This window comes from Grammomys surdaster, unplaced genomic scaffold (assembly GCF_004785775.1).
Source record: "Grammomys surdaster isolate TR1022 unplaced genomic scaffold, NIH_TR_1.0 362, whole genome shotgun sequence".
In the NCBI taxonomy this organism is placed as follows: Eukaryota; Metazoa; Chordata; class Mammalia; order Rodentia; family Muridae; genus Grammomys; species Grammomys surdaster.
In genome coordinates, this window is record NW_021604781.1 from 4,245,924 (window position 1) to 4,262,064 (window position 16,141).

At 37.6% G+C, this 16,141-nt stretch overlaps 1 protein-coding gene across 4 annotated transcripts in view; it reads left to right on the forward strand.

The window, feature by feature from the left end:
• Window positions 1-16,141, forward strand: part of Pds5b (PDS5 cohesin associated factor B) — a 132,293-nt gene that overhangs the window by 35,444 nt on the left and 80,708 nt on the right. For all 4 annotated transcript variants that reach the window (XM_028779733.1, XM_028779735.1, XM_028779732.1 and 1 more), the window contains exons 2-6: window positions 6,852-6,978; window positions 11,679-11,882; window positions 14,779-14,865; window positions 14,982-15,079; window positions 15,761-15,887. In XM_028779733.1, the coding sequence (XP_028635566.1) occupies window positions 6,871-6,978; window positions 11,679-11,882; window positions 14,779-14,865; window positions 14,982-15,079; window positions 15,761-15,887 (624 nt within the window). In that variant the 5' untranslated portion in view covers window positions 6,852-6,870. The remainder of the gene's footprint in view (window positions 1-6,851; window positions 6,979-11,678; window positions 11,883-14,778; window positions 14,866-14,981; window positions 15,080-15,760; window positions 15,888-16,141) is intronic.

The following is a 16,141-nucleotide window of genomic DNA, read 5'->3' on the forward strand; positions in this document are numbered from 1 at the left end:
TCTCTCTCTCTCTCTCTCTCTCTCTCTCTCTCTCTCTCTCTCTCTGTGTGTGTGTGTGTGTGTGTGAGTGTGTGAATGCTGGGGATCAAACTCAGGTCTTCATGCTTATGTCAGAAGCACTTTAACTACCTGACATGTTTCCTCAACTTTGCATTCATTTCTTTTTTCCTTTATTTTTGTGTATGGGTGTTTTGCCTTAATGTTTGTCATGTACTATATATGCGCAATGACTGTTGAGGCCAAAACCAGGCAGTGGATCCTTTGGAACTTGAGTTAGAGGCGGTCGTGAGCCTTCCTGTGAGTGTTGGGGATTAAACCGAGAGTCTCTGGAAGGGCAGTCAGTACTTTTTAGTGCTGAGTCATTTCTCTGTCCCTTGCATCACATTTTTTAACAATAAAGTGTTTAAATTTGCATAGCATAAGCAGTAGATATTATCAAAATATTGTATGGTCTTTTTTTTTTTAATAAAACTTTAGAATGAAGTTTAGACCTATAAAATAGAGTTGCCCTTTAGGACTTATGACTTATTTTTCCTCAAGATACGTTCTTTTCCCTATCATCTCTGTTATAACCAGGACATACATTTTATAAATGTGTACTCATCATGATTTTGGTGTATATGTGCTCACCTATGTTCTCTTGTTGAAGCCTGAAGCTTATGTTGTATCTTTACCTCTTTCGTTCCCTGTGTGGTTTTTCATCAGGTTCTTGTTGAACCCCAAGCTCAGTGTTTAGGCTGGATTGTTTGGCCATCCAGCCCCTGAGTCTGTGTGTGTTCTTCTTCCCAGTGCTAGGCTACAAGTTTGTGCCAGCATACCCAGCCTTTTATGGCAGTGCTGGGGAAAACTCAGATCCTTATGCTTATTCAGCAAGCATTTTAATATCTGAAGCCATTGCTTTAGCTGTTCTGTATTGTATATATCATATATACAATGGTGTAATATAGTATATTTCACCAAATGATTTCTCAGTTAACATTTAAATAGGTGACTTTTCAGGAACAAATACTTTGAATTTTATAGTCATTTCCTCTTTTTTTCTATTAAAATACGTTTTAACTCTTTGGGTCAGTATTGTAAACCATTGCCTGAATTCCTTTACTTATCACTGTTTGCTAAATTGGCTCTCTATTTCAGTGCTTCTCAACCTGTGAGTTGCAACCCTTTCACAGGGTTTGCCTAAGACTGTCAGAAACACAGATGTTTACATTACGATTCACAGCGGTAGCAAGATTAGTTATGAAATAGCACAAAGATAGTGTTATGGTTATGGGGGAGTTCCCCACAGCATGAGGAACTGTATTAAAGGGTTGCAGCGTTAGGAAGGCTGAGGGCCCCTGGTTTCTTCTCCTGTCTAATCCGCACTGCACTGCAGCTACATTTTTCATGGATCACTAACCCCCGCCTTTAATGACAAACTCTGAGCCTTCATTGCAGACGCAGTAGTTCTCAAAATAGTTGTCATTCATTCAGCAAGTACTTTCTGAGTATCTACTACTAATAATGCTCATCATATATAGTAACACTGTTGCATAAAGTTATGCCTGTCCTTGTCTTAAGGAGTTTATGAGCTAGTGGGGACAGAAGTATAGTGAGTATAGTAAGTGCCATTTAAATAGGCTCAGAATGTAACTAGGTATTGGGGGAGGACCCCTCTGCTAGGTGAAAGTCAAGGAGTGTGAACGTGCACACTTAATGACTTTGAGGTTCATGGTAAGTACATCCCACTCTGAGGAATAACCTGTGTGTATTCACCATATTTTAAACTGCCAACTCAGAAACCTGCCCCATTGTTGCTCCTTACCTTCATCTTTTTACCTTCTTTTTCTTTGAGCTACATTTTGCGTGCATCACCCCTGCCTTCAGTGACAAAGTCTGAACCTTATCAGTCTTTTCTCTTGCTGTTTATATAACTACGCTTCATCTTGTTACCTTTATGGGAATGATGTCTTTTTAAATCTCCTCGAGGCTTCCTGTTTGCTGTTTCTGTTACTGTGCTTTCAGAATCTACTGTGGCTTAGTTGTTATGTGTTTCTCTTGGTAGACTCTTGAGGTCCATTTTTTTCATTTGCCCCCTAGTTACTGCTGGGATATGTGCAAGAAATGGGTCCATGGTAACTTGAATACACACATTCTGGGCTGTCTGCACGTGAACAGCTCATCCATGCTGACGCTTATGCTGCAGACTGTGCAGTTGTGAAGTCTGCTTCATTAGGAGTGTTCCCTGAGAGGGACTTGTCTTAGGCTTTGGTGAATATGCTGTTTGTTTCAAGGAGCACACCCAGGAGCTTGGATCTTGGCAAACAGTGCTTACTCTCTCATCACATTCTTTCACATTTGGCTTTGATATCTGGATTACTAATCTACCCAGCATTCATTTAATGTTTGTGTCAAGTATGGCAGCAGCAGTACTTCTTGCTCCATCCTTACTGACTGATGCTGTCTTATTCTGTCACTGTTTTCATGTTAGTTTCATGCTTATGAGTCTGTTCTTAGACCATCTTATGCTCCACTGGGTTGTTTTCCCCTCACCAGTACCATGTTGTCTAAATTCCTTTGTATTGGGTTTTAGTATTTGCTAGAACCAAGTCCAGTCAGTCATTGTTTTTAATTTCTTTAGTGTCTCCTCCCCCCCCCCCCCCTCTCTCTCTCTCTCTCTCTCTCTCTCTCTCTGCCTCTCTTTTCTCTCTCTCTCTCCCTCTCCTCCTCTTCTCTTTCTAGTCTTTCCCCCACTTCTCCATGTTCTCCTTTGGCCCTTTTCTGTCCCCTTTCTGGTTTTGCTCTTTTCATATTTTACTTAATTTTTAAAAATTAAAATACGATTAGAACATTTCTCCCCTTCCTTTCCCTCCCACCTCCTGTGTGACCCCACAGCCTTTACCCCTGCTCCCACTTGAAATTATGGTCTCATTTTATTGTTATTGCTACACACACAGACACCTAAATGTATGACTTCTATTTTTAATACAAAGCCTCATGTAGCTCAGGCTAGCCAGGAAATTGCTCTTTAGAGCAGCCTTGAACTCCAGGTGTCTGGAGTTACAGGTGTGTACCACCATACCCAGCTGTCATGTTTCTCCACCAACCCCAAGTTTCCTGGATTGAACCCCAGGATACAGTCACTGAGCTGCGTCCTCACTTCAGAACCAAAGCTCGATTTGATGATTGCATTGAGTCTCTATGCTGAGTCAATTTCTGCATTTCAGACTGCAGTATCTTTTCAAATATAGTTTTCATAATTTTTCTCAGGCTTCATCAAAAGTGCATTTTTCCATTGTGTTTTTCCTGTGAAAATTGTGCTTTAAAACTTCTTTGTTGTTTCTGTGACTAAAGTTTACTCTTTTTTTTTACACTTGAAAAGCTTTTATTTTGGAGTAATTATAATCAGTGTCGCAGAAATAGTATTTTGAACCTATCACCCGCCCATCATGCATCTGCTTCTCTGCACACTTATGTACTTACAGCAAACGTAAGAAGTTGAAATGGGTATAGTAGTACTCGGTGGTAGATTTTACATAACATACTCTTGATTTTTTTTTTTATTTTTTATTTTTTTGGTTTATTTGTATGCCCTGGCTGTCCTGGAACTCTTTCTGTTGACCAGGCTGGCCTTAAAACTACAGAGACCCACCTGCCTCTGCTTCTTAAGTGCTGGGATTAAAGGTGTGCACCACTACCACCCAGTGAATTTTTAGTTTTAAATTTATATGTTTTTGCTTGCATGCATGTATGTTCATAACTTATGTGACTAGTGCCTGCAGAGACCAGAAAAGGACATCAGATCCCCTGGAATTGGAGTTAAAAAAAAATTATGAAGTGCTGTGTGCATTGCTAGGAATTGAACCTGAGTTCTCTGGAAGAACAGTCAATACTCTTAACTTTTGAGCTCTCTCTTCAGTTCTCTTACTCTTGAGTTTTTGCTTGACATAGTATGCAGTATCTGTAGTTCTGTGGCTGGACCCTGAAGAACAATGGTTTTCAACCTTCCTAGTTCTTGTTGTACTGACCCCCAACCATAAAGTTATTTTTATACTACTTCACAGCTAATCTTACTGCTGTTATGAGTCATACTGTTACTATCTCTGTTTTCTCATGGTCTTAGATGACCCTTGTGAAAGGGTGTTGAACCCTCCAAAGGGTTGCGGCTCACATGTTGATAACCACTGCTGTAGTTCCAAGTATGCACAATTGCAATAGGAGGGTGCTCCCTTCTGCTTCCTTACTCCTCCACCCACCTTTGTTTCCTAAAGCTTCTCCTCTGCTTCCCACTTCTAGGTTTTTATCATTTTGAGTTAAATAAGGAGATCATAACATGTGTAAAACCCTTCGAGCCTTACTCTTTTCTTTGTGCATAGTGAATGTTACACTTGGAATGCTTTCAATTTGGGAATATTTTCTTTTCTTTTTTTAAAAGATTTATTTATTTATTATATATAAGTACACTGTAGCTGTCTTCAGACACACCAGAAGAGGGCATCAGATCTCATTACAGATGGTTGTGAGTCAACATGTGGTTGCTGGGATTTGAACTCAGAACCTCTAGAAGTGCAGTCAGTGCTCTTAACCACTGAGCCATCTCTCCAGTCCCCGGGAATATTTTCTATTAATGTAAGTTTTCATTTTTCTTAGAAAACGTCCAATAGTGTGATTTCTGGCTTTGTGGGTTAAGTAGTTCATTTTAATAAGAGAGGGCCAGAATTATTTTTACTGCTTCTATTCTGCCAGTCATTTCTGACGACTAGCTTTTTCACACTCTTGCCTACATTAGAGTAATTTTATTCCAGGCATCCGTATGGTACATAATGACACCTTGAAGTTGAGTTTGTCTCTTACAGACAGTACTGCTGAATCTTCTCGAGCACTTACCTGTTGCTTGTGTATTCTCCAAACATCGGTTCATTCCCCTTGTCACTTTATGATTGTATTTTATAGATCAGAGTTCTGCAAGTCACCTATCAGGTGTTTTACAGGGATTTTCTGACTTGACTACTGTTTTAACATTGTAGAGGTTTCTCTGTATGGTTCAGAATTTTTATGTCAGCATGTACTTGGAGATTTTGTGTTTGATATACTTCAGTTAACTCCAATGCTAATATACATTATTGTTTGAAGCAATGGTTGATTGACTCCATAGCTGTATTAATATACATGCCAGTTTACTTATCTGTGGCTGATAGACACTTGTGTTTGTTGTGAATGCTTGAGTATATGCCTTACACGAGACGTGTGCTTGTTTCTCTTGAGCACATACAAAGAAGTGGACCCTGGAGCCCTATACACGCGTGCGCACACATGCACGCACGCACACTCATTAAATACGTAATATATATTACGTGATATTTAGATTATATGCTTTCTTTTGCTTGGTTTTCCAAGAAATATTTTTCTAATATTTTAGGTATAAAATCCTCTGTCTACATTTTAAAACCCCACATGAGCAAGTTTGACTATTTAGCACTGGCTGACCTAAAATTCACAAGAGATCTGCCTACCTCTGCTTCCTTTATATTATTCTTCACTTGATCACATATATATGTACAAAGCATTTAACGTGTGCTAAACAATGCTCTGAGAGCTTTACACATATCTCATACACACAGCTATCAGTTTGTTTGGCTAATTTGTCCGTATCTCACCTGTTCTTGAAAAATCCCATTCCTTAGATTTAAACTGTAGGTTTGCATATTGAAGACAAAATTTTATTGTCTCCTGGCTTATGTTGTTGTTACTTAGAAATCAAGTATTTGCCGGGCTGTGGTGGCGTACACCTTTAATCCCAGCACTTGGGAGGCAGAGGCAGGCAGATTTCTGAGTTCGAGGCCAGCCTGGTCTACAGAGTGAGTTCCAGGACAGTCAGGGCTACACAGAGAAACCCTGTCTCGAAAAAACCGGAAAAAAAAAAAAAAAGAAAAGAAAAGAAAAGAAATCAAGTATTTGTTTTCAAATGCTCTTCTTTCCAAGGGAGTGGATCGACTTTGAGATTTTGATTTTGTTTTAAAAATGTTTTTAATTGAATTATCCCTGTTATTTTGAATTTATTATCTTTGGTTTCTTGAATCTGTGGATTGCTGTATTATGATACTTTGTGCTTCTGTGTGGCCTGCTCACTCTTCTGTGGCTCATAAGATAGACCCCCCTCGTGTATTTGGTCCTGTGTTTCTCTGTTTGTTCCTTGGATGATTTCTTTTATCTTAATTTTAATATTTTTACTATATGTAAATGAACTTGTCTCTTGAACTTTTATTTATTTGCAGCCGTTTGCATGTTTGTTTTTTATAATTATTCTTTACAGATTTTTAGAGTTGTCTTTCATTGAAGTTTTTGATGGGTACAGATATTCTGTCCCTTTTGTCATGTGAGCACTGAAACTGAATACTGGTTCTGTCAGTGTTGGCAGATCACATCAGAGATAAGGATAGAGCGCTGTAGCATTTGATTTAATTCTCTCGGGTCTCAGGGTTTTCTTCCCTAGATTTTTTTTATCTGAATCATTTATGGCCCTTTTTTTTATTAAATAAGTATTTTTGTGTTAATTCTTTGAGAATTTCTTTTGATCTTATTTACCCCCCATTCCTCCTCCTACTTTGAACATTTGATTGATGGATTGATTGATTGATTGATTGTTGTGTATGTTTTGTTGGGGAGAGTTATTGCAAATAACTTATAGAAGTAAAAAATAAATTTGCTTCCCTCAGTCATTTTGGGCAATGTTTAGTAGAATACTTTTCAGTAGATGTCCAAATTACTGTAAATTATGAGGCAGTTACAAATTGTTAGGTAACATCCTATCTATTACATTTGTTATAGAACATGCTTGCTTTTAGTTTGTACTAATATTTTTCTTGCTTTAGGGGTACAGACATTTCCATCATGGCTCATTCAAAGACAAGGACCAACGATGGGAAAATTACTTACCCTCCTGGTGTCAAGGAAATCTCAGATAAAATCTCTAAAGAGGAGATGGTGAGGCGGTTAAAGGTGAGTGAACAGTGTATGCTTCAGACAGCTGGGCAGTGTGTGAGCCTTTCATGTGGGGCTCTTCATGTGGGGCCATGGAACTTGGTTTGTTAGAGGTTTGGTTTTGTTGTTGTTGAGTAGCAAATGGTAGAGAAAGAGTGTGAGTACAGGCCAGGTAAGAAGAGCGGGACCCTACTGCTCTTGGGAGAGCAATTAGCACATGTCCCATGATATTTTTATACTGTCTATTACCAAGTTATTTGCTCTTTCTTCCTATTTGCTGCCCACTACCCCTCCTCCACCAATTCTTCAGGTCTGGGAAAGGAAGTTTGAAGTATTTATAGCACTCCTAGGCTATAGGTTACCTTCTGGTAAGTTATTTTTAGGGTTAGAGAGCGTGACTGTTAGCATCTGTCTCTGCTTCTGGCACACTGTAACAAACCAAGATGGACAGTAAACCTTATGAGAGGCATTCTCCATGATAAGGGTCGCTTTAGATTGTGGGGTAAATGTTTCACCTTTTTCTTCAGGGCATTAATGGTCCCTGTGACTGTTAAAATGTTTAAAGTAGCATTAACTTGAGACGTACATGTGAGACTGGTTGAACAGTTGCTCAAGATTACCCTTCTAGTTGAGCAAGTTTTTCCGTCTGTGTGTGTGTGTTAACTAGATACTTGTTATAGTACTCATTTCTTTCAACTGATGCAAAACATTTTGCATATTAGAAATTATACTTACTAGCGGATCACATGTATTATTTCAGCATGTACATTTTGTAATGTTTACTGATCTGTTATTTATGTGATTGTCAGTGTTGGGAAAACTTGCCTTCATCACTAAAGTTCAAGAGCCTTACAGGACAGTAATATATAAAGTTGTGATGTCCTGTATGCATGTGAAAGAGATGCTAATACCTCCATAAACCTCGCTTGAGGTCTGGATATTGTTTACTTTTACATAAGCTTTTAGAGTTCAGTTTGACTAGGAACTTGTGTTTTATCTCATTCAGGAGAGCCAAGCTCAACATTTTATATATGTATGATGTATTTACTTTTCTATGTATTTACATTTTCTTGATCTGTTGAATTTTTTTTTTTTTTATTGGATGATTTATTTACATTTCCTATGTTGTCCCCTTACCCCATCCCCCACCACCCCCTCGGAACCCCCAATCCCCTCGCCCCTCCTCCTTCTTCTCTGTGGATGTAACCTCTATCTACACCCCCCCCACACTCCCACCTCCCCACCCTCAAAATTCCCACCCCCTGGGGCATCCAGCCTTCATGAGGTCAAGGTTCTCTTCTTCCACCTATGCCCAGCAGGGCCCTCCACTTTTACATATTCAGCTGAAGCCCTGGATCCCCCCCTAAGTGCTCCCAGGCTGGTGGTTTAGACCCTGGGAGCTGTGGTTGGTTGGTATTGTTGCTCTCCTCATGGTGCCACAAACCCTTTCAGCTCCTTCAGTCTTCACTCTAACTCCTCTATTGAGAACCCCATGATCAGTTCAATGGCTAGTTGTGAGCATCTGCCTCTGAATATGTCTGACTCTTGAAGGCCTCTGAGGAGATATCCATATCAGGCTCTTATCAGCATGCACTTCCTGTCTTCCACATCAGCATCTACCTTTGGTGATTGCAGATGGGATAGATACTCAGGTGGGGTGGTCTTGAGACGGCCCCTCCTTCAGTTTCTGTCCCTCACTTTGTCTCCATATTTGCTCCCTTGAGTATTTTGTTGCTCCTTCTAAGAAGGACCGAATCACCCTCACTTGGTCTTCCTTCTTTATGGGCTTCATGTGGCCTGTGAGTTGCATCTTGGGCATTTCAAGGTTCTAGGCTAATATCCAATAATCAGTGAGTGAATACCATGTGTCTTCTTTTGTGATTGGCTTACCTCACTCAGGATGATAATTTCTAGAAGCTGATACATTCATTTTCTTAGTTTATCCCAGAAATGATAGGTTATAGTATCTATCATGTTTATGGATAAGTGCTATGAAGATAGAGCATACACATACAAGCTTATTAACATTTAGTAACTTTTATGCATACTATTTTCTTAGCTATATTTAAAATTAGAGGCCTCATCTGATTTATAATTGAGGGCCCTCCATACCCTGACTTAAGGCAAGTCTTGCTGTATAGCTCAGGCTGCTCTGGAACTCTATATGTAGTCCACGCTGGCCTTGAATTTATAATCCTGCCTAAGCCTTCTGAATCCTGGAATTAGTGATAATTTTACTGAGATTTACAATACTATTTGAATACACAGTAGTGAAAAATTGCTGTTATCTGGGTTTGGAGCAGATTCGATTGTCTTTACATTCAATGTTGTGTAGTGTGCTTTTATTACTGTCAGGTGCTTGTATCCAGCAGCAAGCTGCCTAGTACACATTTTTAACATTTTCCTTATTTACTCCTAATACGAGTTTTAGCATACTCCTCCTCAGAAAAAGAGAAAATAGATTTAGTTTGCTATAATACTTTTTGCTATTTACAATACCCATATAAGTTTTATGAATTATGACAATTTGTTAATATATAGGTTATTATTTTTATATAATTTATGGGTTTTCCTATAACATTTTATTCAAAATATACTTCATTTCCCACTCTTGTATAAAGAGCTTAAACGGAAAAATAATTAGTTTTGTGGACCTATCTCTTTATTTGCCCTTGTGTCTTTTCATAAGCACAAAGATGTTGAGAGCCTATGTCTTGAGAGTACTGCAGTTGAAGTGTTAGGACAACAGATCTAGAGTGGGTCCTTTATCGCTTTGTGTGGTTCTATTGGATTTGGCACCAGGTATGGCAGAGCAGAAGAGTTGCTCTCTGACCAGCATTGTCCCCCATGGCTGCTCGTGTGTTCAGAATGAATAAAGCATTTCTTACTCAGAGCTCCAGGCCTCTAGTAAGTCAGAACCACAGGCTGTGCTGCTCAGTAGCCCTGCTCAGCGGCCGGTGTGTGCAGCACCACCTAGTGGATACTGTATGCTTACCTTTTGTCAGAGTTGAGATTGAAATGTCATGTTCTTCCAGGTTCAGCAGTTTTCTTGATTCTCATTTGAATAAAGTATAGTACGGATCATTTTGTTGAATTTTATTTGAAGTAAAGATAGGATAGCTGGAGATTATAATTTCTACTAACACTAAACCTAGAGAAATGTCATAGAATTTAAGCTTTATAATTTTGTTTTGCATCCCCTTTTTATAAAAAATTATGAGGACAGATCATCCTCATCCTGATTCTGCTTAACACATACCTGGATTATCTCAGTGAGCCAGTGAGATATCCATAACATATTTTCTTTTACTATGGCCTGGAATATGTTTAGTGTATTACCATGACACTTACTCATGTCATGGTAGCTGAAGGTTGCATTTTTCTTTAAGAATACATCTTTGACATCTTTTAAAAAATCGATTATTTTTATTTCTTAATTATGTCTCTTTGCTGGGTATGAGCACATTAAATGCAGTGTCCACAGAGGACAGAGGAGAGCGTTGGATCCTCAGGCTCTGGAGTTTCAGGTGATTGTGAGCTACCAGATATGGGTGCTGGCAACTGAACTTGGGACGTCTGGAAGAAAAGCACATGCTCTGAATGCTGAGCCATCTCTCAGTCCCAGCATTTTTCTTGAATCTGCTTATATAGTCTTTTGGGGGGGCTGAAATAGAAAAATCACATCTGGAGCGGTTTAATGGCTAAGATGATATATCATAGGTAATAGGTGTGGGACAGTTGGTCACATTACATCCACAATCAGGAGGCAGAGAGATGAATACAGCTCGACACCACTGTTCCTTTCATTCAATCAGGAACCCAAGCCACCCACATTCAGTAGTGGGTCTTACATCTTCAGGCAAATTTTCTCCTGTAGACACTTCTAGGATATGTTTCCATGAGATTCTAAATCCATTCAAGTTGATAGTGAAGATTAACGACAACAGATAGAAACTTAAATTTTCATACTAGAGTTTTCTTTAGGACTAGATCTATTAGAAAAAAAAAGGAAAGATGTGTTTACGTTCTATAGTATTTCTATAGTGAGACAAAAAGTTCCCACAGATACAGACTGAGTAATGACCACTGTATAGGGTGAATTCTAAACTAAGTCTGGTTGGAAGATATGTAGATAAATGATAAATATTTCCTTTACTTTAAACTAGTGATTCTCAATCTCTGGATTGAGATTCAATCTCCCCTTTTGGGGAGGGGGTGTCAAACAACCCTTTCAAAGGAGTCACTTAAGACCACTGGAAAACATGGATATTTGCATTACAGTTTATAACAGTAGCAAAATGACAGTTATGAAGTAGCAACAAAAATAATTTTTTCATTGGGGGTCACCATAACATGAGAAACTGTATTAAAGGATCTCAGTTAAAAAGGTTGAGAACTACTGTTTTAAACATTAGGCATTAAGGAGGTTTTCTTGAGGTGGAATTTTGCTTTGTAGCCCAAACTAGACTTGAAATCGTGATCCTACTGCCTTATCCTTTTGGTCTTGGGATTACAGGCATCTGCCGCTATGCCTGGTTAAAATGTTTTAGTTATATTTTAAAAATTGTTTACTCTCCATTTGTAGCGGGATCTCATTCTGTTTTTCTGATGAAGGTATATTTATTTCGAGGGCTGTTTTGTAAGTACTATAGCTTTTTATCTGACATGACTGTTTATAGGAAACATCTGACTATTTGATGGTCTTTGTCTGTGTGTAGATGGTTGTAAAAACTTTCATGGACATGGACCAGGACTCTGAAGAGGAAAAGGAACTTTATCTAAACCTAGCTTTACATCTTGCTTCTGACTTCTTCCTCAAGCATCCTGATAAAGATGTCCGTTTACTGGTAGCTTGCTGCCTTGCTGACATTTTCCGGATTTATGCTCCTGAGGCTCCTTACACATCTCCTGATAAACTAAAGGCAAGTATTCATAGGAAGCACTGCCACATTCGACTACGTTGAACGACACATTTAAGAATTCCTGGACCAATCTTTTATTAAATGTCTGTTTCCTGTGAAAGTTACTTTTGAAATACAATTTCTGACCCCCAGAGTGAGCAGATTAAGGGGGTCACACAATTTATTCTGGAGCCAAATATGAATGACCATGGCCCAAGATCACAGATTTAGATTACATTATCCAAAGTACTATGTTCTCTATATGGTAGCAGATTCATGAGTCTTTTATAGTAACAGAACAGTAGAAAGACATTAAAATCAAGACCTCTTTTATTTTTACATCTGTGAAAACCTCAGGTAGATGGATTACAGTGGTATGGAGAAGTCTCCATTACAGGCCTTTGTCTTGGTGGAAGCCCGTATTCTATTCATATTCCAGAAGGCACAAGGGTATTAGATCACCGAGGTCTGGGCATGAATGATTATGAAGGGGATTAAAGGGCACCCAGGACGGTTTGTCTGTAGCTTGCAACATGCAGCATGCCACAATTACAGAAGTTCTGTTAAGTTAGTCTCCTTGTAGAATTTCTAGAATCAGTCCTCAAGGCTCTTTTTCTGGCAGCATGGGCTCACACAGTGAATACTGTACTTTTCATGTTATGTCACCATGATGCTATATGTTTTTCATGATGATTTTCCTTCTGAAAATTATGAATGAAGACCATAGTGATTGTTTAAAACATAGCACTTACTAGGAACCTGAATAAGAGCTGTACAAGAGATACCAAATGACTCTGTGACAAGTCAGATAGTAAATGATTTAGAAACTAGTGCCCAAAAAATGACTTTCCTCGGGAAGATTTTTTTCATCCATAGTAAGAAAAACCAGCAGATGGTTTGCTTCAGTCAAGAAATGTTATGTTAGTTATTTGTAATGAAAGCAACAACTCCAAATCAGACATGGGCCTTACTCTGTAATTCTTTTCTTGATAATTGGAATGAGGAACTTACTGCCTTGACCTCCTTTCAACTCAGTAAAATTTGAGTCAAGTATCAGACTTAAGTAGGAGCTGGTGATCCGGTTCCTTTTCACCTGGGCCAGGGTTCCTCCTTATCACGTGTTCCGTTGACAGTCTCTCAACAAAAGTATAAAGGCTGCTGCTGTGCAGCTTACTTGCCTCTTTTGCGGACTTGTCAGTTTGTATGAGCAGTAACCTAGCTCAAGGCTTAGAAATAATGAAAAAGGCATTCTGAAAGAAGGATACAGTTCTCTTTTCCATGTCAGGACAGTTATGAGAAGAATATTCAATCAATAACATTAAATAAAGGTCTGTGTGGATTAGTTGAAACATTAAAAAAGTCTCAGTTTGTTTCTTTGTCTCTAGAATCAGTCTTTGAGTCTCATTTTATATACTCTATCCTTTTTGTGTTGGAGATAGAACTTAAGAATCACTGTTTTAAGGGTGCTTTCTGAGTATGAGATAGTTTTTCTTCTGATTAGCTTCACGTTCCATTTTTTTTTTCTTTTTCCTTTTGTTTCCAATAGTGCCACATCTGTTAGTATTATATGTTAGAAAATTGTCAATCTCTGTTCTTACCTTTTGGTCTCAGTTTTTTTTTCTTTTTCCTTTTTTTTTTATAATGTGTAAAATATTATTCTTTTTTTTTTTTGTCTTTTTTACTTTTTTCTCTAGGTCTCAGTTTTTTTACTGGCTTGAGCAAACTCTTCCTGGACATTTGGCTTATTAGGAGATTATGAGTGAATTGACAACCATTCCCAACTTCTGATAGAGCTAGTATGCCAAGTAATTTCTTTTAGATAATAGAGGAAGGGCTTATTCATGGAGATTATGTCTTGTCCATTACTACTGTCAAAGCAGCCATTTTTAAAGGATATACATTTTTATGGTTTATTTGTTTTTTATTTTTTGTGCATTAAGAGTTTGCCTGCATGTGTGGCTGTGTAAGATTGTTGAATCCCCTGGAATTGTCTGGAACTGGAATTACAGAGAGTTGTGAGCTGCCATGTGGGTACTGGGAATTGAACCTTGGTCCTCTGGAAGAGCACTGAGCCATCTCCAGCCCCAAGGATGTACTTTTTATAGTACTTGAAATAGTGCTGATTAAAATCAGTCATTTGCATATAATATTTTTGCCTTTTACATTATTTTACTTATTGAAGAACATATTGGCAATAAAATTTCTTTGGGGAATTAGTTTTTACAATTTTAAGTCTTTTTTACAGTTTTCTAAAACATTTGAAACCCAGGAAAATTTGACTACCGTGACTTTTTTGTCTGTCTTTAAAGATTTAGGTAGGTACAAAGGGAAATACTAAAAAACAAAACTAAACTAAACAAAAAACTAAAATGACAGCGAGAGATAGATTGAGAAATGATCCAGGGAAGCAAGTTTCTGCAGTGTACTGATGGCTGAGAGCTAGGCAGACTGAATTCCATTTCTCTTTCTCAGATGGCCAAGCTTCTAATGTGTTGTGCTATTACTTGGTAATTTTGTTTGGGGATTTTGTTTTATTTTGCTGCACAATTGTTGTATTGTTTCATGTGTTGTGCTTTTTCTTTCTTTTTTTCTTTTTTTTTTGTTTTTTTGAGACAGGGTTTCTCTGTGTAGCCCTGGCTGTCCTGGAACTCACTCTGTAGACCAAGCTGGCCTCAACTCAACAGAGATCTACCTTCCTCTGCCTCCCAAATACTAGTATTAAAGGTGTGTGCCTGCCTATCAGGATCTTTATGTAAAGTTGTTCTGTAAAAAACAATTCTGCCCTTCTTTTTGTTCTTTACAAATTAGTCTTATGTTTACAAAGGTGGCGAATAAGCTGTAGCTAGTCCTACTAGTACAATGTATATTTCCTTTTAGCATTCACAATCTAAGCAAAACTTTGTTGTTTTTTTTAAAGGATATATTTATGTTTATAACAAGGCAATTAAAGGGACTAGAAGATACAAAGAGCCCTCAATTCAATAGGTATTTTTATTTACTTGAGGTAAGCAATACACGTTATTACTTGAGATGATTATTACTTGAGATGATTTTTTGTTGTTGTTCTTGTATTTTTTTAGCAACTAATATATTTGCCTTTTCCCTACTTCTTTCTTTTAGAATATTGCATGGGTTAAATCATATAACATATGCTTTGAGTTAGAAGATAGCAATGAAATCTTTACTCAACTATACAGAACATTATTCTCAGTTATAAAGTAAGTTGATTTTTAAAAAAGTAACACTTTTTAATTGAAAAGCTTTTTTTGTTTACTATGACTCCATAAAAACTGTTGCTATAGATATTGCCTTAAGATTATAAATTAACTTACAATTATTCTCTATATAGTTCTAAATGAATAGAATTTATTATTATGTATTTATTTGTTAGAAGAGCAAATTAGACTAAGTTTTTGGATTATATTATTTCTGATTATATACTGTGTTAACTTTTTGTTGTCATTGAGACAGAGTCTCAACTGTGAGCTCTGACTGTGCTAGAACTCTTATGCAGACCAGGCTGCCCTCAGACTCACATACTTCAGCCTGCTTCTGCTTCCCAGTTGCTGGGATCAATGGCATACACCATCACATCTGGCTTATGTTGACTTTTTAATTTATCTGGTTGTTTTAACATTTTTGTTTATAAAATTTAATAGAATTTAAAAATATTTTGTCCAATTGAAGATGAAACTAAGATTGCATTTAACTACTTTGGTTGTAAGAATGGCTTAAGGGAAAGTAATTTAGTAGTATAGTCTAAAAATACATTTTTATTATTGTAAGACCTGAGAGAAAGAATCTTGACAGTAATACAGATTTATCTCACCACTTTTATAAAGTACAATGTTTACTACTGTCTGTCTCAGTTAAAATAAAATAACTGTTTTGGGTTACAGCAATGGCCACAATCAGAAAGTTCATATGCACATGGTGGACCTCATGAGCTCTATCATTTGTGAAGGTGATACAGTATCTCAGGAGCTCTTAGATACAGTTCTGGTAAATCTGGTACCTGCCCATAAGGTATGTGAAATGTGTCTAAACCCTATTTAGTTAAGAATTTATTTTTATGTTATAAATAAAATTGATACTGCTTTAATCTTAGTTTTGCAGACTTTACTGATTGAATAATATTAAGATACTTGTTTAAGATATAACAAAACTACGTTTCTTAGTTGACAGTAGAATGAAGAATAATGAATTTGTCTAATTCATGTGATAAAATATTTGTGGTTAGTGAGTTTTGTGTAGGGTGCATTTCTCACAGTCCTCAGGTC